General features: G+C 41.5%; 1 protein-coding gene across 1 annotated transcript in view; it reads right to left on the bottom strand.

Annotated features, from left to right (window-relative positions):
* Positions 1 to 592: 592 nt before the first annotated feature.
* Positions 593 to 22,385, bottom strand: part of LOC141127946 (toll-like receptor 7) — a 63,034-nt gene continuing 41,241 nt past the window's right edge. Inside the window, exon 4 of the mRNA XM_073614857.1 lies at positions 593 to 4,236. Within this exon, the coding sequence (XP_073470958.1) occupies positions 1,102 to 4,236 (3,135 nt within the window). The 3' untranslated portion in view covers positions 593 to 1,101. The remainder of the gene's footprint in view (positions 4,237 to 22,385) is intronic.

Raw genomic sequence — 22,385 nt, 5'->3', positions numbered from 1 at the left:
TAACATGTTACGAAAGGTGAACTTGTCCTTTAAAGCAGCATGAATGATTTTACAATTAATAAACTTGAACTACTACAATTTGTATTGCCATGGACTGGATACTGAATTTGACTCAGTGGGCTTTTGCACTTCATATTAGTTAATACTCAAAAATTATACTTATGACTAGGAGCTAAAATGACATGTACTAGCTAGATATCAAAACTTAAATAGGCATTGCAAAATAATTTAGAGAACAAACTCCTTTGATAAATGATTATAAATTACTCTTTATTCTGACTCACGGGAAGAAGTTTAAAAGCTGTAAATATAAAAATAAACCTGTTTAAATACACTGAAAGCTAAAGGGCAAAAGTAGTTTCAGTTGAGTTTTACACCTTTATCGCACACTGTAAGGCCCCTATCGCACATGCGGACCGGTCATTTCATCAGTTCACTCACGTTTTTTTCAAAGAAAAAATTCATTCATTCATTCATTTTTTCTTTGAAAAAAACGTGAGTGAACTGATGAAATGACCGGTCCGCATGTGCGATAGGGGCCTTACAGTGTGCGATAAAGGTGTAAAACTCAACTGAAACTACTTTTGCCCTTTAGCTTTCAGTGTATTTAAACAGGTTTATTTTTCAGTTTTTCATCAGTATCTCATCAGTTTTTTTTTTTTACATCCACTACCAATGCAAAAACGGACCATTTGTCCGTTTAGATCCGTTTTTTGTCTGATTGTTTTTTTTAAGGAAGTAAAATATGGCTTTGATCAATGGATGGATGAAAAATGGACAAACAGTCCACATGTGTAAAAGGGACCTAAAGCTTTCATTCCTCATGCTGGATCCACATCATATCTTACTCTTCAAGCACTACTCCTCATTTTATATTCTCAGTTTTGTTTGGATAAAAAATTGTGACTATATTATCTAACAGTCTTATTAGTCAAACTGTCTAGTCACAGATGTATTCAATACTAATTAGATACATTTAGATGTGGATTCGTAGAGTAACTAGGAGGAATATGATTAGAATAAGCTCCAATACATGTGTTTTTGGGTACCCAAAAAAGTTGTTTTTATGCATCTTTGTTGATATGTGAAACATACTGTGAATTATATATTATCTTTAAAAAGTTTATCATATGCCATTTTGTTATCTGTTCTTAATGTATTTTTTAAACAGTTCCAAAAATAATTGTGGGTGTTAGGATTAATAGGCCAGTATAAAACAGAGTTCCCACACAACCTCTTCCTTAGTCGAAGATACCTAGATTTTTGTAAAGTTTTCTCAAGCAATATAAAACAGATGACATCAACTTTTTCCTCAATAAGACGTTGGTGTGCTATGTAGAAGGCTGTCTTAAAATGTCCACTTGTGATATACTTATCTGTAAGCACAAACACAGTTTTTCGACTGAGCTGGATACTTTCTGAAAGATTATCCAAAAATGGTTTTCCGGGCAACCAGTCTCTTTCTTCTAAACACAGGTTGAACATTTTTTCTTCACGTTTTTCAAGAGTTTTAATTAATTCGTTAAAAATCCAGTCTGAAACTGCATAATCTGTGGTATCATAGACAATATAAGCATCATAAAAAAACTTTGGCAGTTTCTGATATCCCTTTACCTTGGCTTTCAGTAAGTGGTAGGTGTACCAAAAATCCCAGTAGAAAAGGTGACTTGAAGTGCAGACCACCAGTAAGCAGATCACAAGTGAGGATGAACAAGCAAATAAAACCAAATTCCAATGTTCTATTCCACAAGTATATAAATCCAAGAATATTAGACTCTTTCCTCTGTGTGTACCAGGTCCAGCGCATGACACATCAGGTACCAGAAATGGGATAGTGACATTTGTTCTGTTTATCCAGGAGACAAACCAAACAAGTTCACAGTTACACTTAAATGGGTTGCCTTGTATAACCAGTATCTCTAGGTTTGAAAGAATGTTATCAGAAAAGCTGGATTGACCAATAAAACTGATTTTGTTGTAACTTAAATCCAGATATTTCAGGCTGACTGCATTTCTGAGAAAATTTGTAGTTATAGCTTTTATTTTGTTATTGCTTAAAATAAGTGATTTAATAGAATGAGTGCAGTTAGATAGTTCATAGGGCACAGTAGTCAAATAATTGTTGCTAATATCTAAAATTTGAAGCTTCTCTAAAAAACATAGCATTTCCCAGCTGAAAGTATTAAAATTGTTATTAGCCAGACAAAGTTCACTAAGAGTAGCAGGCAAACCATCAAATACTGTAGGAGGAATAAATGTTAGTGCATTATAAGAAATATCTAAAACATGCAGTGCTGTTAAATTTTTAAAGAAATTTGTGTATCTTGTATCTCCATCTCTCCATAAAATATCTAAGCGGTTTCCTTTGAACTCCAGGGTTTGGATTGACTGGCTAACCATTTCATAGTTGGTTGAAGTTGATATTTCATTCCAGTTCATCATTAATTTCTTTAGGTGTCGTAGGTTGGTTGTGAAGTTTAGCATATGTGTTATCCCTTCAGCTAGGAAATAATGTTGGTTGGAGCTAAGATCTAAGACTTCCAATTCTTGAAGTTCCTCAAATGCACTTGAATGGAGAAGATCAATGCGATTGTTAGAAAAATCTAAGTATTTTAAATGTTTTAAACTTGCAAACTCTGTTCCATTCAGGGCCTGACTAATTACATTACCTGACATATTAAGGCATTTTATAAAACTAAGATCTTTAAAATCACTAGCTCTGATGAAAAAAATATTGTTTTGGCTTAAGTCCAACATTTGACCATATATTTGACAGTTCTCAGTAGCAAATTTCTGAGACTTTGATTCCTCATTAACATTAAATCTACAATGATGGGCTTCCTCATCATAGTTAAAATAATGGACATCTCGAAATGGTGCATAATTATATTGTGCAGAAGATGATTTGATGTTTGAACAAGATGAAACAGTCAGCTCATCTGCTGGGGAAATTTTATTATTAGCAAGTGATATTGTTTTTAGTGAACTAAAATTCTGAAACAAGCTAAAGTCCACCTCTTTGATAAAATTTGTACCAAGATCCAAAACAGTAAGATTTTTTAAATCCAGCAAAGGTTCAAGGTTACTTTTCCTTAGTTCTTGAAAAACATATCCACGAAATCGCAAAATTTCCAAAGATTTTAAACTGGAAAATCTTTTGGGTAATTGCAGATCTGGTGGATATTGCTGAAGCTCATAGTTGAATGAAAAATCTAATGTTTTTAGTGTTGGTACATGCTGCAAAAATTTTGCTTCCCTAATTTCATGAGCTAGAAAATTTTGAGAAAGATCAAGTACTTGAAGATTATGAAGGTTTTGAAACCATCTACTGGGGATATTGCGAAGAGAGTTACTTTGCAAACGAAGAGTGTGTAAGCTTTTTAGTGAATCAAAGGCATTTTCGGGTATAGAGATTGGAGCATGGTTTGGGCATGGAATACAAGGGAATGGAGTATTGTGACATCGAGGGCAATTTCCACTTAAGTCAAGAACTTCTAAGTTGGTCAAGTTTTGAAAATCATATTCTTGAACTGACTGTATTCTGTTATTATAGATGTATAGTTCCTTGAGAGTGACTGGGAAACTTCCAGGCACATAAGACAGGTTATTTCCTTTCAGGGATAAAAGTGTTAAATGAGTTAAATCTTTGAATGCTTCTTTTTCAATGTAAAAACTGACATTACATGGATTTCTGTAATAACAATTCTGCCCTAAATATAACATCTCAATATTGCGTACTTCAGATAGATTTTTTTTGTAAATTGAAAATATGCTATTAGCTTCAAGACTCAAAAGTCGTAAGTGTGGTGGCAGGCCTTTTGGGATCTGTAAAAGTTGATTACCATCCAAAAAAAGTGACTTCAAATTATGTAGTGAAGCAAAACTACCATCCTTGATCAATTGTTTCTGCTTACAAATGAGGTCCTTAGGACCTAACTTTATGGGAAGACAGTTACATTTAAATCCAATTTCAACCAGCTGGCTAAAGTGGGAAAATGAATCTGGTGTGATTTCTTCAATGTGGTTGATATTTAATGTCAAGTTTGTGGTGTTTCTAGGTATTTGTGGTGGGATTGCCTTCAGACTTCGATTAATGCACTCTACAGCAACAAAGATGCCATCTTCAATTACATCACAAGGTAAACTTTTAGGGAACCAACTGGCTGCTAGCAGTCTCAAACCAAAAATTAGGGAGCAGAATAGGAATGGTAATCCTGATGTATGTACTGAAAACATCTGAAAATAAAAAAATATATATTTTTGTGACAACAACTACAAATACCACTGAATCAAACAAAACTATCCACTGTTCAATAGTGAAACATTACATTATCCTTATTATTTAAACATCCACGTTCTATACATTTGTTTGTGTTAGTAGTATGACATCAATGTTTTATTACCTTTCAGTTTATTTTTTATTATTTTAGCTATGTGTAAGCCCAAGTAAACGTCTTGGCCACTTATTAACAATACTGAAACATTATTAGCTACAGCTTTCTAAATTAATTGAAGTTTAAGCTTTTCTTAATATTGCCACTGAGTGTTCAAACTTATCTTGGTTTTTCACAACACCTGTGCTCAATCCTGTAAACCTCATAGCAGTGATGCTTGGAGGGTGCCCATGACTTGCAGAATGGCAGCAATGTGGCAGGTGCTGGAATGCTCAGTGTATTCCAGTACCCTGCACTGAAACAAACCAGTACTGTCTAGCAGAGTGATCCCTGCTTGACAGTAGAAATATAGCACCTGCCTGTAATACAAACAGGTTAAAGTTGACTACTGATTATGTGTCCACAGCAAGTTAGCGGTTAATTAAATCTAAATTGTAAGTTGTTTTTGCAAGATACAAGTTCTCCCATAGCTCTGTGGAAAACATCTAGTATAGCCAATAATGAAGAACAAAGGTACAGTGAGGAAAATAATTATTTGATCCCCTGCAGATTTTGTAAGTTTTCCCACTTACAAAGAAATGAAGATTCTATAATTTTTATCATAGGTGTATTTTAAATGATAGACACAGAATATCAACCAAAAATCCAGAAAAAAACACACAATACAAATGTTATAAATTGAGTTGTAGTTCAGTGAGTAAAATAAGTATTTGATCCCCAAGCAAAACATGACTTAGTACTTGGTGAAGAAACCCTTGTTGGCAAGCACAGAGGTAAGACGTTTCTTGTAGTTTGCACCCATCTCAGGGAAGATTTTGGTCCACTCTTCTTTACAGATCTTCTTTACAGATCTTCTCTAAATCCTTAAGCTTTCTTGGCTGTCGCTTGACAACTTGAAGATTCAGCTCCCTCAATACATTTTCTATAGGATTAAGGTCTGGAGACTGGCTAGGCCACTCCATTACCTTAATGTGCTTCTTCTTGAGTCACTCCTTTTTTGCCATGGTGGTATGTTTTGTATCATTGTCATGCTGAAAGACCCATCCATGACCCATCTTCAGTGTTCTGGCTGAGGGAAGAAGGTTCTCATCCAAGATTTTACAATACATGGTCCCATCCACTGGCCCCTCAATGCGGCAAGGTCAGCCTGTACCTTTAGCAGAGAAACAGCCCCAACCCATAATGTTTCCACCTCTGTTCTTAACTGTAGGGATGGTGTTCTTAGGATCATAGTCAGCATCTTTCTTAATCCAAACATGGCGAGTCCCCCTCCTCAAGAATGCAATCTACAGTCATGCCAATGAACATCTAAATGATTCAGAGAAGGGCGGGAAAAAGTGCTGTGGTCAGATGAGACCAAAATAGAGCTCTTTGGCATTAACTCGGCTCAGCGTGTTTGGAGGAAGAAAAATGCTGACTATGACCCTAAGAACACCATCCCTACAGTCAAGCACAGAGGTGTAAACATGATGCTTTGGGGCTGTTTCTCTGCTAAAGGTACAGGCCGACATGTATTGTAAAATCTTGGATGAGAACCTTCTTCCCTCAGCCGGAATACTGAAGAAGGGTCGTGGATGGGTTTTCCAGCATAACAGTGACTCAAAACATATCGCCAAGGCAACAAACGAGTGGCTCAAGAAGAAGCACATTAAGTTTATGGAGTGGCCTAATCAGTCTCCAAACCTTAATCACTTACCCACCGCCGGCCGTCATATGACGTCCTTAAATTTGTGGGGATATATCTGAATGATGCCTGCAGCTACAGGCATCATTCAGATATCGGCTTTTTCAGCCGGCGATTCCCTACACCATAAGAATGATCATATCGGCTGTTCCGCCGCTTGATCGTTCTTATGGGCGGCGAGAGGGGTCATCCCCCCTCCCGCCACCCTCCGGTGCTTCAACCATCGGTGAGTCGGAGACAGGATCCGCCAGCCCCAGATGGTGACCATAGAGATTTCCGGCAGACCAGATGGTCGCCGGAGTCTCTATGATCATTCAGAGGCTGGGCGCGATGTTATGATGTCACGCCCGGCCTCTGCATTCAAACAAACGGCGCCGCCTCAGCTGGGAAGCCAAGATCGTTTTTTTTTTAATCTATTTCAGGCTTCCCAGCCTAGAAGTGAGATATGGGGTCTTATTGACCCCATATCTCACTGTAAAGAGGACTGATCATGCCATATTCCTATTACAAAGGATGTTTACATTCCTTGTAATAGGAATAAAAGTTATCAAAAAAAGTTTTTTCTTTTAAAAAGTGTCAAACAAAAAAATTAAAAAGTAAAATTACCAATAAAAAAAACTTAAAAAACAATATTAAATCACCCCTGTCCCCGTGTGCTCACACGCAGAAGCGAACGCATACGCAAGTCCCGCACACATGTGAGGTATCGCCGCTAACGTTAGAGCGAGAGCAATAATTCTAGCACTAGACCTCCTCTGTAACTCAAAACATATAACCAGAAAAATTTTAACCGAAGTTTGGCGCCATTCCACGAGCGTGTGCAATTTTGAAGTGTGACATGTTAGGTATCTATTTACTCAGCGTAACTTCATCTTTCACATTATGTAAACAAATTGGGCTAACTTTTAAAAAAAGTTGCGCAAATACCGTGTGAGATAAAAAGTTGCAACGACTGCCATTGTATTCTCTAGGGTCTTTGCTAAAAAAAACATGTATAATGTTTGGGGGTTCTATGTAATTTTCTAGCAAATAAATGTTGATTTTTACATGTAGGAGAGAAATGTCAGAATTGGCCTGATTGGCAAGTGGTTAATCCTATAGAAAATTTATGGAGGGAGCACAAACTTCGAGTTGCCAAGAGACCGCCAAGAAACTTTAATAGGGCGTACACACGGTCGGACTTTGTTCGGACATTCCGACAACAAAATCCTAGGATTTCTTCCGATGGATGTTGGCTCAAACTTGTCTTGCATACACATGGTCACACAAAGCTTTCGGAAAATCCGATCGTTCTAAACGCGGTGACGTAAAACATTTACGTCGGGACTATAAACGGGGCAGTGGCCAATAGCTTTCATCTCTTTATTTATTCTGAGCATGCGTGGCACTTTGTCCGTCGGATTTGTGTACACACGATCGGAATTTCCGACAACGGATTTTGTTGTCGGAAAATTTTATCTCCTGCTCTCCAACTTTGTGTGTCGGAAAATCCGATGGAAAATGTCCGATGGAGCCCACACATGGTCGGAATTTCCGACAACATGCTCCGATCGGACATTTTCCATCGGAAAATACGACCGTGTGTACGGGGCATAAGAATTTAGAGAAGATCTGTAGAGAAGAGTGGCCCAAAATCCCTCCTGAGATGTGTGCAAACCTGGTCACCAACTACAAGAAATGTGCTTGCCAACAAGGGTTTCTCCACCAAGTACTAAGTCATGTGGGCAAACATACAGAATCTGCAGGGGATCAAATAATTATTTACCCCACTGTATGTGGAAAACATCTTGCATAGCTAACAGTTCAGAACTTCATGCAAGGGGAGGACTGGTACCGTAACACATAAGGGAAGTTTTATTCCAAATACATAAAACAAGTTATAACAAGCTACAGTTATCCATAACAAGTCACAGTCATTTATAACAAGTTATAACAAATTATGATCATCTGTCTTAGTTCAAATGACAGGTTATTGTTATTTGCCTTAAATTGATGGAAAGAGGAAACTCCCTTGAACATGATTGGGCATCTGGCCAGTGTCCAGTTTGTGCAACAGAGTCACCCGACTCCTGGTATTACCGTTAACACTGTTAATACACAGAAATCAGGTTGTTTTGTGCAGCAAAGTATAAAAGCTGAAGGCTTTCCTTCTGGCAATTCGGAGCCTCAACTGTGAGTGGACCCCTTTTGTTCCTGATTGAGTCTCCGGGCCTGGCTGTAACAGGGTTCCCCAGTCCCTCACTCTTTCAGTCATATATTGTTCTTTACTTTATGTATTGCCTTACTAATCAGATGTGGTATTGCTTTATTAATTATATGTAGCACTGCTTAATAGATTGCGTGTTTTTACGGTTAACTGCTGATCATAGGTAAATAAAATTAATGAAAAAGCACACAAGGTACACACTGCTCCGAGGCAACTCGCACAGAGATCCACAAACGTAGTCTGCAGCACCAATGGATGATGTAGATAAAAGATGAAGGTAACGGTACTCCAAGATGAAAAACAGCTTCTTTATTTAATGATGCCATTAAAAAATTACAGTACAGTAATGAATAAGCACTGATGTGTGAAACGCATTTACTGGCTTTCCTTTAACCACTTCAGCCCCGGAAGGATTTACCCCCTTCCTGACCAGAGCACTTTTTACAATTTGGCACTGCGTCGTTTTAACTGCTAATTGCGCGGTCATGCAATGCTGTACCCAAACGAAATTGGCGTCCTTTTCTTCCCACAAATAGAGCTTTCTTTTGATGGTATTTGATCACCTCTGCCGTTTTTATTTTTTGCGCTATAAACGGAAAAAGACCAAAAATTTTGAAAAAAAAAGATATTTTCTACTTTTTGTTATAAAAAAATCCAATAAACTCAATTTTAGTCATACATTTAGGCCAAAAATGTATTCGGCCACATGTCTTTGGTAAAAAAAAGTCAATAAGTGTATATTAATTGGTTTGCGCAAAAGTTATAGCGCCTACAAACTAGGGTACATTTTCTGGAATTTACACAGCCTTTAATTTATGACTGCCTATGTCAATTCTTGAGGTGCTAAAATGGCAGGGCAGTACAAAACCCCCACAAATGACCCCATTTTGGAAAGTAGACACCCCAAGGAAATTGCTGAGAGGCATGTTGAGCCCATTGAATATTATTTTTTTGTCCCAAGTAATTGAATAATAATAAAAAAAATGTACAAAAAGTTGTTACTAAATGATATATTGCTCACAAAGGCCATGGGCATATGTGGAATTGCACCCCAAAATACATTTAGCTGCTTCTCCTGAGTATGGGGATACCAGATGTATGGGACTTTTTGGGAGCCTAGCTGCGTACGGGGGACCGAAAACCAAGCACCGCCTTCAGGATTTCTAAGGGCGTAAATTTTTGATTTCACTCCTCACTACTTATTACAGTTTTGAAGGCCATAAAATGCCAAGATGGCACAAACACCCCCGCAAATGACCCCATTTTGGAAAGTAGACACCCCAAGCTATTTGCTGAGAGGCATGTTGAGTCCATGGAATATTTTATATTTTGACACAAGTTGCGGGAAAGTGACCAATTTTTTTTTTTTTTGCACAAAGTTGTCACTAAATGATATATTGCTCACACAGGCCATGGGCATATGTGGAATTGCACCCCAAAATACATTTAGCTGCTTCTCCTGAGTATGGGGATACCACATGTGTGGGACTTTTTGGGAGCCTAGCCGCGTACGGGGCCCCGAAAACCAAGCACCGCCTTCAGGATTTCTAAGGGCGTAAATTTTTGATTTCACTCCTCACTACCTATCACAGTTTTGAAGGCCATAAAATGCCAAGATGGCACAAAACCCCCCAAATGACCCCATTTTGGAAAGTAGACACCCCAAGCTATTTGCTGAGAGGCATGTTGAGTCCATGGAATATTTTATATTTTGACACAAGTTGCAGGAAAGTGACAATTTTTTTTTTTTTTTTTTGCACAAAGTTGTCACTAAATGATATATTGCTCACACAGGCCATGGGCATATGTGGAATTGCACCCCAAAATACATTCTGCTGATTTTCTTGAGTACGGGGATACCACATGTGTGGGACTTTTTGGGAGCCTAGCCGCGCACAGGGCCCCGAAAACAAAGCACCGCCTTCGGGATTTCTAAGGGCGTAAAGTTTTGATTTCACTCGTCACTACCTATCACAGTTTTGAAGGCCATAAAATGCCCAGATGGCACAACCCCCCCCCAAATGACCCCATTTTGGAAAGTAGACATCCCAAGCTATTTGCTGAGAGGCATGTTGAGTCCATGGAATATTTTATATTTTGACACAAGTTGCAGGAAAGTGACAATATTTTTTTTTTACACAAAGTTGTCACCAAATGATATATTGCTCAAACATGCCGTGGGCATATGTGGAATTACATCCCAAAATACATTCTGCTGCTTCTCCTGAGTACGGGGATACCACATGTGTGGGACTTTTTGGGAGCCTAGCCGTGTACGGGGCCCTGAAAACCAATCACCGCCTTCAGGATTTCTAAGGGCGTAAATTTTTGATTCACTCCTCACTACCTATCACAGTTTTGAAGGCCATAAAATGCCAAAATAGCACAAACCCCCCCCAAGTGACCCAATTTTGGAAAGTAGACATCCCAAGCTATTTGCTGAGAGGCATGTTGAGTCCATGGAATATTTTATATTTTGACACAAGTTGCGGGAAAGTGACAATTTTTTTTTTTTTTGCACAAAGTTGTCACTAAATGATATATTGCTCAAACATGCCGTGGGCATATGTGGAATTACACCCCAAAATACATTCTGCTGCTTCTCCTGAGTACGGGCATACCACATGTGTGGGACATTTTGGGAGCCTAGCCGCGTACAGGGCCCCGAAAACCAAGCGCCGCCTTCAGGATTTCTAAGGGCGTAAATGTTTGATTCACTCCTCACTACCTATCACAGTTTCGAAGACCATAAAATGCCAAAATAGCACAAACCCCCCCAAATGACCCCATTTTGGAAAGTAGACACCCCAAGCTATTTGCTGAGAGGCATGGCGAGTATTTTGCAGCTCTCATTTGGTTTTGAAAATGAAGAAAGACAAGAAAAAAAATTTTTTTTTTCTTTTTTCAATTTTCAAAACTTTGTGACAAAAAGCGAGGTCTGCAAAATACTCACTATACCTCTCAGCAAATAGCTTGGGGTGTCTACATTCCAAAATGGGGTCATTTGGGGGGGGTTTGTGCCACCTGGGCATTCCATGGCCTCCGAAACTGTGATAGGCAGTGAAGAGTGAAATCAAAAATTTACGCCCTTAGAAAGCCTGAAGGCGGTGCTTGGTTTTCGGGGTCCCGTACGCGGCTAGGCTCCCAAAAAGTCTCACACATGTGGTATTCCCGTATTCAGGAGAAGCAACAGAATGTATTTTGGGGTGTAATTTCACATATTCCCATGGCATGTTTGAGCAATATATCATTTAGTGACAACTTTGTGCAAAAAAAAAAGTGTCTTTTTCCCACAACTTGTGTCACAATATAAAATTTTTCATGGACTCTACATGCCTCTCAGCAAATAGCTTGGGGTGTCTACTTTCCAAAATGGGGTCATTTGGGGGGGGGGGGGGGGTTGAACTGTCCTGGCATTTTATGCACAACATTTAGAAACTTATGTCACACATCACCCACTCTTCTAACCACTTGAAGACAAAGCCCTTTCTGACACTTTTTGTTTACATGAAAAAATATTTTTTTTTTGCAAGAAAATTACTTTGAACCCCCAAACATTATATATTTTTTTAAAGCAAATGCCCTACAGATTAAAATGGTGGGTGATAATTTTTTTTTCACACAGTATTTGCGCAGCGATTTTTCAAAGGCATTTTTTGGGGGAAAAAACACACTTTTTTAAAATTTTAATGCACTAAAACACACTATATTGCCCAAATGTTTGATGAAATAAAAAAGATGATCTTAGGCCGAGTACATGGATACCAAACATGACATGCTTTAAAATTGCGCACAAATGTGCAGTGGCGACAAACTAAATACATTTTTAAAAGCCTTTAAAAGCCTTTACAGGTTACCACTTTAGATTTACAGAGGAGATCTACTGCTAAAATTACTGCCCTCGATCTGACCTTCGCGGTGATACCTCACATGCATGGTGCAATTGCTGTTTACATTTGCTGCTAGACCGAAGCTTGCGTTTGCCTTTGCGCGAGAGCAGGGGGGGACAGGGGTGCTTTTTTTTTTTTTTTTTTTTTCTTTATTTTTTTTTGCTTTTTTATCTTATTTTTAAACTGTTCCTTTCATTTTTATTTTTTTTAATCATTTTTATTGTTATCTCAGGGAATGTAAATATCCCCTATGATAGCAATAGGTAGTGACAGGTACTCTTTTTTGAAAAAACTGGGGTCTATTAGACCCTAGATCTCTCCTCTGCCCTCAAAGCATCTGACCACACCAAGATCGGTGGGATAAAATGCTTTCCCAATTTCCCAATGGTGCTGTTTACATCCGGCGAAATCTAAGTCATGAAATGCTCGTAGCTTCCGGTTTCTTAGGCCATATAGATGTTTGGATGACTGGAGCCATTCTGGTCTCTGATCACCTCTATGGTCAGCTGGCTGAATCACCGGCTGCATTCTCAGGTTCCCTGTTGGGACAGGAGAGCCAGAGAAAAACATGGAAGATGGTGGGGGGGATTCCCTCCCACTGCTTGTAAAAGCAGTCTAGAGGCTAATTAGCCGCTAGGATTGCTTTTACATGAAAGCCGACCACTGGCTGAAAGAATGATACCAAGATGATACCTAAACCTACAGGCATCATTCTGGTATAACCACTCAAAGTCCAGCAACATACCAGTACGTTGCTGGTCCTTGTTGGGCATATATTGTAAACTTTTTTTTTATGCAGCCTGTGGGCTGAACGAAAAAAAAAGAGATTAATTGGTGGGTATGCCCACCATTAGAATACCTCCCTTCATCCACCCACTTCTAATCATGGGCATACATGCACCGTATATATATGCCGAAGCATGGGGGCATCCTCCCGCAAAAGGCAGGAGCAAATCGCTGCTCCACCCACTGCTGCCCCCACGCTTCGGCATATATGCTGAAGTATGTAACTGTGGTGGTGAAATCACCTTCGACAGCGCTGGAGTCACGGCTTTATATATCGTGGGAGCAAACGCTGTTGCTGTCAAGATAAATAAATCCGCGCTGCAACTGAATGGTGTACCTGCTAAGCAAATGATGGTTAACAATAAAACAAAGTAACATTACAGTATAACAGTAAGACTTACCATACCTGCAAAGCAAATACAAAAAAAACACAGTAAAGAATAAAACATTTAACGCAACCTGTGCCTAAAATATATATATGCCGAAGCATGGGGGCATCCTCCCACAAAAGGCAGGAGCAAATCGCTCCTCCACCCACTGCTGCCCCCACGTTTCGGCATATATGCTGAAGTATGTAACTGTGGTGGTGAAATCACCTCCGACAGCGATGGAGTCAGGCCTTTATATATCGTGGGAGCAAACGCTGTTGCTGTCAAGATAAATAAATCCGCTCTGCAGCTGAATGGCGTACCTGAAAACAAAAAAATGGTTACCAACAAAACACTGTAAAGTATAAAAAAATTGCATATCTGAAAAGCAAACATGGCAAAACATAATAACAATAAAACATTGCAGAATAGAATACAGTAAAAAAGAGCAGAACAATAGAGAGAGAATAGAGAGAGAACAATAAAATGACAACTATTTTTGGTTTTTTTATTTTTTTTTTTTTTTTGTGTTTTTATTTTTAATTTTTTTTACACTTTTTTTAGTAACTTTAACTTTTGTAACTGGTACCAGGTTCGGGTCTCTCGAAATGAGATGGCATCTTGGGAGACCCTGTGAAAGTGTGCCTAGTCTGTGCAGTGCTAAAACTCAACTAGTGTATGGTAGCGTTCAAAACATTCACCAATGCAAAGACCAGGATTGTCAGGACAGGAGGGACAATAATACCGGGTGTCACGCCTAAATCCGCGCTTGCTGCAGTGCAGACACGACATCTTCTTTGGGGGGCTCGTTGGGTAGGGGTACTCGAGAGGACATAAGGAAAATGCCTCTCATGCAGCCGGCTTACTGCATTTGGTTGGGGAAGGTGAGGTGGAGCACCGTCTGGAAACAGAAGGGCTCTGACAATCTCTTCCTGGAATTTAAGGAAGGATCCAGTCTGTCCTGAAGCTCTGTATAGCACATGAGCGTTCAGCAAAGCCAATTGAAATAAACAGACACTTTTTTGTACCAGCGTCTGGCCTTACGGGCAACTAGGTACGGCTGGTCGTTGAGGTCCACCCCTCCCATATTTTGGTTATATTCATGGACACAGAGGGGTTTCTCCACAACACCAGTCGCCGTAGTAATTTGGGCCATCGTGTCTGCATGAAGGGAGGTAAGAACGCTTGCTGGGAAGGTACTGTTTGAATGACAAGCAGACAGAAAACTTAATCAGGGACTCATCAACGCAGACAACTTGATGGGGAGTAAACAAGTCTGCAAAACGCTGGTTGAAGTGGTTTACGAGGGGCCGAATTTTGTAGAGCCGATCGTATCCAGGGTCTCCACGAGGACGACAGAGTTCATTGTCATTGAAGTGCATGAACCGCAAAATCTGCTCGTATCGTGCCCTGGCCATGGAAGCAGAGAACACGGGCATATGGTAAATTGGGTCAGTGGACCAATATGACCGCAACTCACTCTTTTTATTTATGCCCATGTTGAGGGAAAGACCCAGAAAGATCTTAAATTCAGAGACCGTAATTGGTCTCAAATCTCTGGCAAGGGAGGACTGGGGAATAGTGGCGATGTGTTGACCAGCGTATAAATTGCTTTGGTCCACAATAGATCTATAGAGATCTTCGGTGAAAAACAGCGAATAAAAATCCAGTGGCACTATGGGCACGACGGGCCTGTGTTTGTCTTCTTGGTGGCAGCGGGACACTACTAGTGCTTGCCACCTCGCCAGCTTGAACTGCACTTATGGGACTTGCCGCGTCACCACGTGATACTGCAGTGCTGGATGTACGACCAGGGTGTACTAGGCCGCTGGTGCTTGCCAGTTCACCAGAAGGAATAGCGACGCTAGTACTTCTCTGCTCCATACGAGGGACCTGCGGTTCTTGCACTTCAAGGACAGAAGAAGAAGATTGGGGTCTGGTACACCTGACCTTAGCAGGGACCACAACTCCGTCGTCAGAGCTATCTGTCATGGAACCGCTGTCCTCTACAGGTTCGTATTCTGAGCCTGAATCTGACAGATGAGTGACTTCCTCTTCACTATCTGTCATGCTCAGAAACGTGTAGGCCTCTTCACTAGTATACCTTCGATTTGCCATTTTGGGCTCTAAATTTAGGGGTACACTGGTGAGACTCACAGGCAAAAAATCTCCTGACTGTTAGTGACTGATTCAAAACGCTACCAAAAAACTGTTAGCGATCGCAGGGATCAGGCCTGACTCTGCGAAGGCTGCAGTTATGTGTGCTTAGTGTTTTGTAAGTGTAAGTGATTGATCGATACTGCACTTGGGTGGGCTGGGCAGGGCTGGGCCGAGGGGCAAAACGTAGGTGCAAGCAGGTATCTGGGCTGATCCCGCAAACACTGTGTTTATGGGAACCCTAAACTGCTGGGGATGCTAGTATAGATCTGATCGGATCAGATATCGATCCATTCAGATACTATAGCACTAAGGGAGGTGTATGCTGCGTGCGTGGGTGTTAGCGGTACTGGCGCTAAACTGACGCTGCCTGGGGCGACGCAGACCTTATCTGACCCTAAAAACGTAACTTATATCACCGCCGGGCAATTAGGGGGTTAAACCTTTATAAGGTAATAAACGGCGGGTGCCCTAAAACTATAATAAACTATAAAAAACTAACTAACCAGCATCACCCGTAACACTTATACGGTGATCGCTGGTGAAAGGGTTAACTATGGGGCAATCAGGGGGTTAAAACCTTTAGTAGGTAGTATATGGGGGTCCCTGTCGCTATAAAACACTGACAACGAACCTATATACTTACCTCCCTAACTAGCGTCACCAGTGACACTAATACAGCGATCAGAAAAACGATCGATTAGTGACACTGGCGACGGGGGTGATCAAGGGGTTAACCTTTATTAGGGGGGGTTAGGGGGGTACCCTGGACCTAAAGGGGGGTACCCCAGACCTAAAGGGGGCTAACCCTAACTGCCCTAACACTTATAACTGTCACAAACTGACACCAATGCAAAAAAAAAACTGCTATTGGTGTAAGTGTGACAGGGGGTACAGGGGGGTGATCGGGGGGTGATGGGGGGTGAAAAGTGTGCCTAGTGTGTTCTACTGTAAGTGTAGTGTTGGTGTAACTCACGTTGATGTCTTCTCTTCTCGACACCGGAACGAAAAGACCGGCTCAAGGAGGGATGACATCACTTCCTCTGCCGCTGTTTACATTACAGCAGCAGAGGAAGGATTTCATTCGCCGGGAGCGATCGCGAGGGGGTGGCCACGAATGGATGGCCTCCCCCTCACCTCTGATCGCCCGCGAACAAATGCCGTCGCCTCGGGCACCGGGGGGGGGTCCGATCGGACCCCCCACCCGCGAGAGGCAGATCACGTACAGGTACGTGATTCTGCCTGCCCGTGCCATTCTGCCGACATACATCGGCGTGAGGCGGTCGGCAAGTGGTTAACTATGTGTGTGTCCTTTGTTTTTTCTATTTTAATGGAATCATTGAATAGGGAAACAGTTTTTTTATCCTAGATTGCTGCTACCTTCATCTTTTATCTAAATAAAATGAATCATTCCTGAGTTAACTTATTTTATGCCCTGTTGGTTAGGCAATACACTACCCATAGGCAAAGGCAGCAGCTTGGGAGCGTGTACTCAGGTAAGTAAACATAGTTGGAAAGATTGAATAAAGACACCAGTCCATCCAGTTCAACCTGTGGTGTGTGTGTGTATGTGTTTATGTCAGTAGTAAATCACATATCCCTTTATGTTGTGATCATTAAGACGCCCATCTAATATTTTTTTTAAACTATCAACGCTCCCTGCTGATACCACTGCTTGTGAAAAAGAATTCTGCATCCTTACCGCTCTGACAGAAAAGAATTCTTTACGCAGTTTAAGGTTAAACCACTTCTCTTCCCATTTCAATGAATGGTTGTGTGTCTCCCTCCCACTGAAAAGTTGTTTTTCCTATGCTAGGGTCACCAGTAAGGTATTTGAATATTGACATCATATCTCCTCTCAAGCGTCTCTTCTCCAGAGAGAATACGTTTAATACTTGTGATCTTTCCCCATAATTGACATCCTCCAGTCCCATCCTCCAGTCCCTCCAGTCAGCTTTGTTGCCCTTCTCTGGACTCTCTCCAGTTCCAGCACATCTTTCTTAAGGACTGGTGCCCAGAACTGGATGGCATACTCAAGATGCGGCCGAACCAGAGTCTTGTAGAGTGGAAGAATTATCCTTTTATCTCTGGAGTAAATCCCCTTTTTTATGCATGCTAATATTGCTAACCGGGCCATCCTGAGTACTCGCTGTTTATCACCGCCCTTTGGACCCACCCCTGTAGCCAGTTCTCTATCCAGGTACATACCCTATGGTCCATGCCGACAGACCTGTTTGTAAATTAAACGTTTGTGGGGAACTGTATCAAATGCCTTTACAAAATCCAGATATACCACAGGCCTTCCCTTATCTAGATGGCAGCTCACTTCCTCATAGAATGATAATAGATTGGTCCGGCAAGAACAGCCCTTCATGAATCCATGCTGATTACTAGCAGAACATGTGAACAGTAACATAAACGGGTGACTCCGCCCTCTCTGACGCCACAGAGAAGCCATAGGGAAGTCCCCGTGGCATCAAAGGGGGCGGGGTCACCCGGGTACATCTCCGGGTGGCAACGCCCTCAGTTATATAAGAACTGTTACAAGCCAAGGAGCGTCACACGGCAGGAGCCTCCCATTAAAGCGTATCGGTCTCGGCTTTTTTTTTTCTTTTCCGGTCCAGGGGAGAGAGAAGAAGATGAATTGACATTGTGGGACATTTTTTTTTTTTTTAATAAAGGACTTGTCCCCAAGCTGTGTCTTGTCGTTTTTAAAATTTTGACACTTTTTTTGTGAAATGGTAGGGGTACATTTGTACACGTTACCATTTCATACAGGGGGGAGGCTGGGATCTGGGGGTCCCCTTGTTAAAGGGGGCTTCCAGATTCCGATAAGCCCCCCCGCCAGATAAGCCCCCGCCCACAGTGCAAGGGTTGTGGGGATGAGGCCCTTGTCCCCATCAACATGGGGACAAGGTGCTTTGGGGGGCTACCCCAAAGCACCCTCCCCATGTTGAGGGCACGTGGCCTGGTATGGTTCAGGAGGGGGGGTGCTCTCTCATCCCCCCTCTTTTCCTGCGGCCTGCCAGGTTGCATGCTCGGATAAGGCTCTGGTATGGATTTTGAGGGGGACACCTATGCCATTTTTTTTTAATTTTGGCGCAGGGTTCCCCTTAAAATTCATACCAGACCCTTCTTTTGGGGGGACCCCACGCCATTTTTTTAAAAATCTGGCACAGGGTTCCCCTTAATTTCCATATCAGACTCGAAGGGCCTGGTATGGATTTTAAGGGGACCCCCACGCAATTTTTTAAAAAAATTTTGGTTCAGGGTTTCCCTTAATATTCATACCAGACCCAAAGGGACTGGTAATGGACTGGGGGGGACCCCATGCTCTTTTTTTCAATGAGTTTTATCTATATTGCCGAGACCCGAAAAATTCATTAATGCCGCGATCATTTTTAAATGACAATTTTTCCCTTTAGAAATGTAATTTTGCTGTGGTACTGTTCTAAACACGGGAAAAATATGTGCCACTTTACAGGCATACTATAGACACCCCCCAGGCACAATATTTAAAGGAATATTTCATTTTTATTGTTTCACTTTAAGCATTAATAAAATTACTACTCCCGAAAAACAGACGTTTTAAAAAAAATATTTTTCATTGACACATGTCCCCTGGGGCAGGACCCAGGTCCCCAAACACTTTTTATGACAATAACTTGCAAATAAGCCTTTAAAATGAACACTTGATTTTCATGTTAATGTCCCATAGACTTTAACGGTGTTCCGGTGGCTTTCGAATTTGCCCCGAACACTGCATATTGTTCGGTGTTCGCAGAACATCCTAACAACCAAAGTTCGGCCCGAACTTATGCTTGGGCTGAACAGTTCGCCCATCCCTACTACTAATGATACTGTTTTCATCAGCAAATTCTTGGATATAATCCCTTATCTTCCCCTCCATTAGCTTACATTCTATTGATGTTAGACTGACTGGCCTGCAGTTTCCAGGGGTATATCTCGGCCCTTTTGTAAATATTGGTACCACGTTGGCTTTCCTGCAATCAGCTGGTACCATTCAAGTCAGTAAACTGTCCATAACAATTAGGAACAATGGTCTAGCTATCACCTGACTCAGTTCCTTAAGGACCTTCAGGTGTAAGCCATCTGGTCCTGGTGATTTATTTGGGTTACATTTTTCAAGTCTATTTCTGACACTGGCCTATGTTAGCCCCAAGGGTACATTCTGTGGCGTGTTGGTTACAGTCTTGGTTATTATATCTCCTTTTTCTTTTGTGAAAACTGAGGAGAAGAAATAATTTAAAACTGTTGCCTTCTCTTTGTCTTTTGTAACCAAATTCCCTTTATCATCCTCTATGGGGCCAATATGCTCTGGCCTCACTTTCTTACTGTTAATGTATTTAAAAAATATCTTTCTTTCTCCCTTTGCATTCTTATACTTCTTTCCTTGTATTGTTGGAATGCTAACAATGCCTTATATTTTTTGGAGGTCTATTTTTTCTCTTTTACAGTGCCTTGAAAAAGTACTCATACCCCTTGAAATTTTCCACATTTTGTCATATTTTAGCCAAAAACGTAAATGTATTTTATTGGGATTGTATGTGATAGACCAACACAAAGTGGCACATAATTGTGAAGTGGAAGGAAAATGATAAATGGTTTTTGAATTTTTAAAAAAATAAATATCTGAAAAGTGTGGCGTGTATTTGTATTCAGCCCCCTTTACTCTGATACCCCTAACTAAAATCCAGTGGAACCAATTGCCTTCAGAAGTCACCTATTTAGTAAAAAGAGTCCACCTGTGTGTAATTTAATGTCAGTATAAATACAGCTGTTCTGTGAAGCCCTCAGAGGTTTGTTGGAGAACCTTAGTGAACAAACACCATCAAGAAGGCCAAGGAACACACCAAACAGGTCAGGGATAAAGTTGTTGAGAAGTTTAAAGCAGGGTTGGGTTATAAAAAAATATCCCAAGCTTTGAACATCTCATGAAGCACTGTCCAATCCAGCATCCAAAAATGGAAAGAGTATGGCACAACTGCAAACCTACCAAGACATGGCTGTCCTCCTAAACTGACAGGCCAGACAAGGAGAGCATTAATCAGAGAAGCACCCAGGAGGCCCATGGTAACTCTGGAGGAGCTGCAGAGATCCACAGCTCAGGTGGTAGTATCTGTCCACAGGACAACGTTTAGTCATGCACTTCACAAATCTGGCCTTTATGGAAGAGTGGCAAGAAGAAAGCCATAAGAAGTCCCGTTTGCAATTTGCGAGAAGCCATGTGGGGGACACAGCAAACATGTGGAAGAAGGTGCTCTGGTCAGATAAGACCAAAATTTTACTTTTTGGCCTAAAAGCAAAACGCCTAAGCAACTCAACTATGCATGAAAACATAGGAACTGGATAAAGTTGGGCCAAACACCCCTCGGTTCGGTAAGCGCCAGAACTCTCGAACATCACAAAACTTTGTACCTGAACTGTGAACTCTATAAAAGTCTATGAGACCGAACTTAAAAAATCAAAAGTGCCTATTTTGAAGGCTTAGATGCAAGTTATTGGCCATAAAAAGGGTATGGGGACCCAGGTACTGTATCAATGAAAAACATTTTTTTTTTTAAAAAAGATTGTTTTTAAAGGAGCAGTGATTTTAGAGATGTTTAACCACTTGCCGACCGCCTCACGACGATATACGTCAGCAGAATGGCACGGGCAGGCAAAGTAACGTATGGGTACGTTACTTGCCTCCCGCGGGCGGGGGGTCCTATCGGACCCCCCCGGTGCCCGAGGCGGTTGTCATCATTGCCTGAGTGATCCGTGCTGAGGGGGAGGCCATCCATTCGTGACCACCCCCTCGCGATCGCTCCCAGCCAATGACAATCTTCCTCTGCCTCTGAAATGTAAACAGTGGCAGAGGAAGTGATGTCATCTCTCCTCGTGTCGGTCTTTTTCGTTCTGGCGCTGAGGAGAGAAGACATCCAAGTGCACCAACACTACACGTACAGTAGAACACTCTAGGCACACTTTTCACCCTTATCACCCCCCGATCACCCCCCTGTACCCCCTGTCACAGTGACACCAATAGCAGTTTTTTTTATTTCTGATTATTGCATTGGTGTCAGTTTGTGACAGTTATAAGTGGTAGGGAAGTTAGTGTTAGCCCCCTTTAGGATTTCCCCTCTAGGATTCCCCCTAACCCCCCCTAATAAAGGTTAACCCCTTGATCACCCCCCTCCGCCAGTGTCACTAAGCTATCGTTTTTCTGATCGCTGTATTAGTGTCACTGGTGACGCTAGTTAGGGAGGTAAGTATTTAGGTTCGCCATCAGCGTTTTATAGCGTCAGGGACCCCCATATACTACCTAATAAAGGTTTTAACCCCCTGATTGCCCCCTAGTTACCCTTTCACCAGTGATCACCGTATAACTGTTACGAGTGGTTTATTACCTAATAAAGGTTTAACCCCCTGATCGCTCGGCGGGTGATATAAGTTAAGTTTTAGGGTCAGATAGGGTCTGCATCACCCCAGGCAGCATCAGGTTAGTGCCAGTACCGCTAACACTCACGCACGCAGCATACACCTCCCTTAGTGGTATAGTATCTGAAGGGATCGATATCTGATCAGATCTATACTAGCATCCCCAGCAGTTTAGGGTTCTCAAAAACGCAGTGTTAGCGGGATCAGCCCAGATACCTGCTAGCACCTGCGTTTTGCCCCTCGGCCCAGCCCGGCCCAGCCCAGCCCACCCAAGTGCAGTATCGATCGATCACTGTCACTTACAAAACACTAAACACACATGACTAAGTCAGGCCTGATCCCTGCGATCGCTAACAGTTTTTTTGGTAGCGTTTTCATACAGTCGCCAACAGTCAGGAGCTTTTTTACCTGTGAGTCTCACTAGTGTACCACTAAATTTAGAGCCCAAAATGGCAAATT

This window comes from Aquarana catesbeiana, linkage group LG02, assembly GCF_042186555.1.
Source record: "Aquarana catesbeiana isolate 2022-GZ linkage group LG02, ASM4218655v1, whole genome shotgun sequence".
Taxonomy (NCBI): domain Eukaryota; kingdom Metazoa; phylum Chordata; class Amphibia; order Anura; family Ranidae; genus Aquarana; species Aquarana catesbeiana.
Note: the sequence above shows the minus strand (reverse complement) of the source record. Positions and strands in the feature narration are given on the sequence as shown.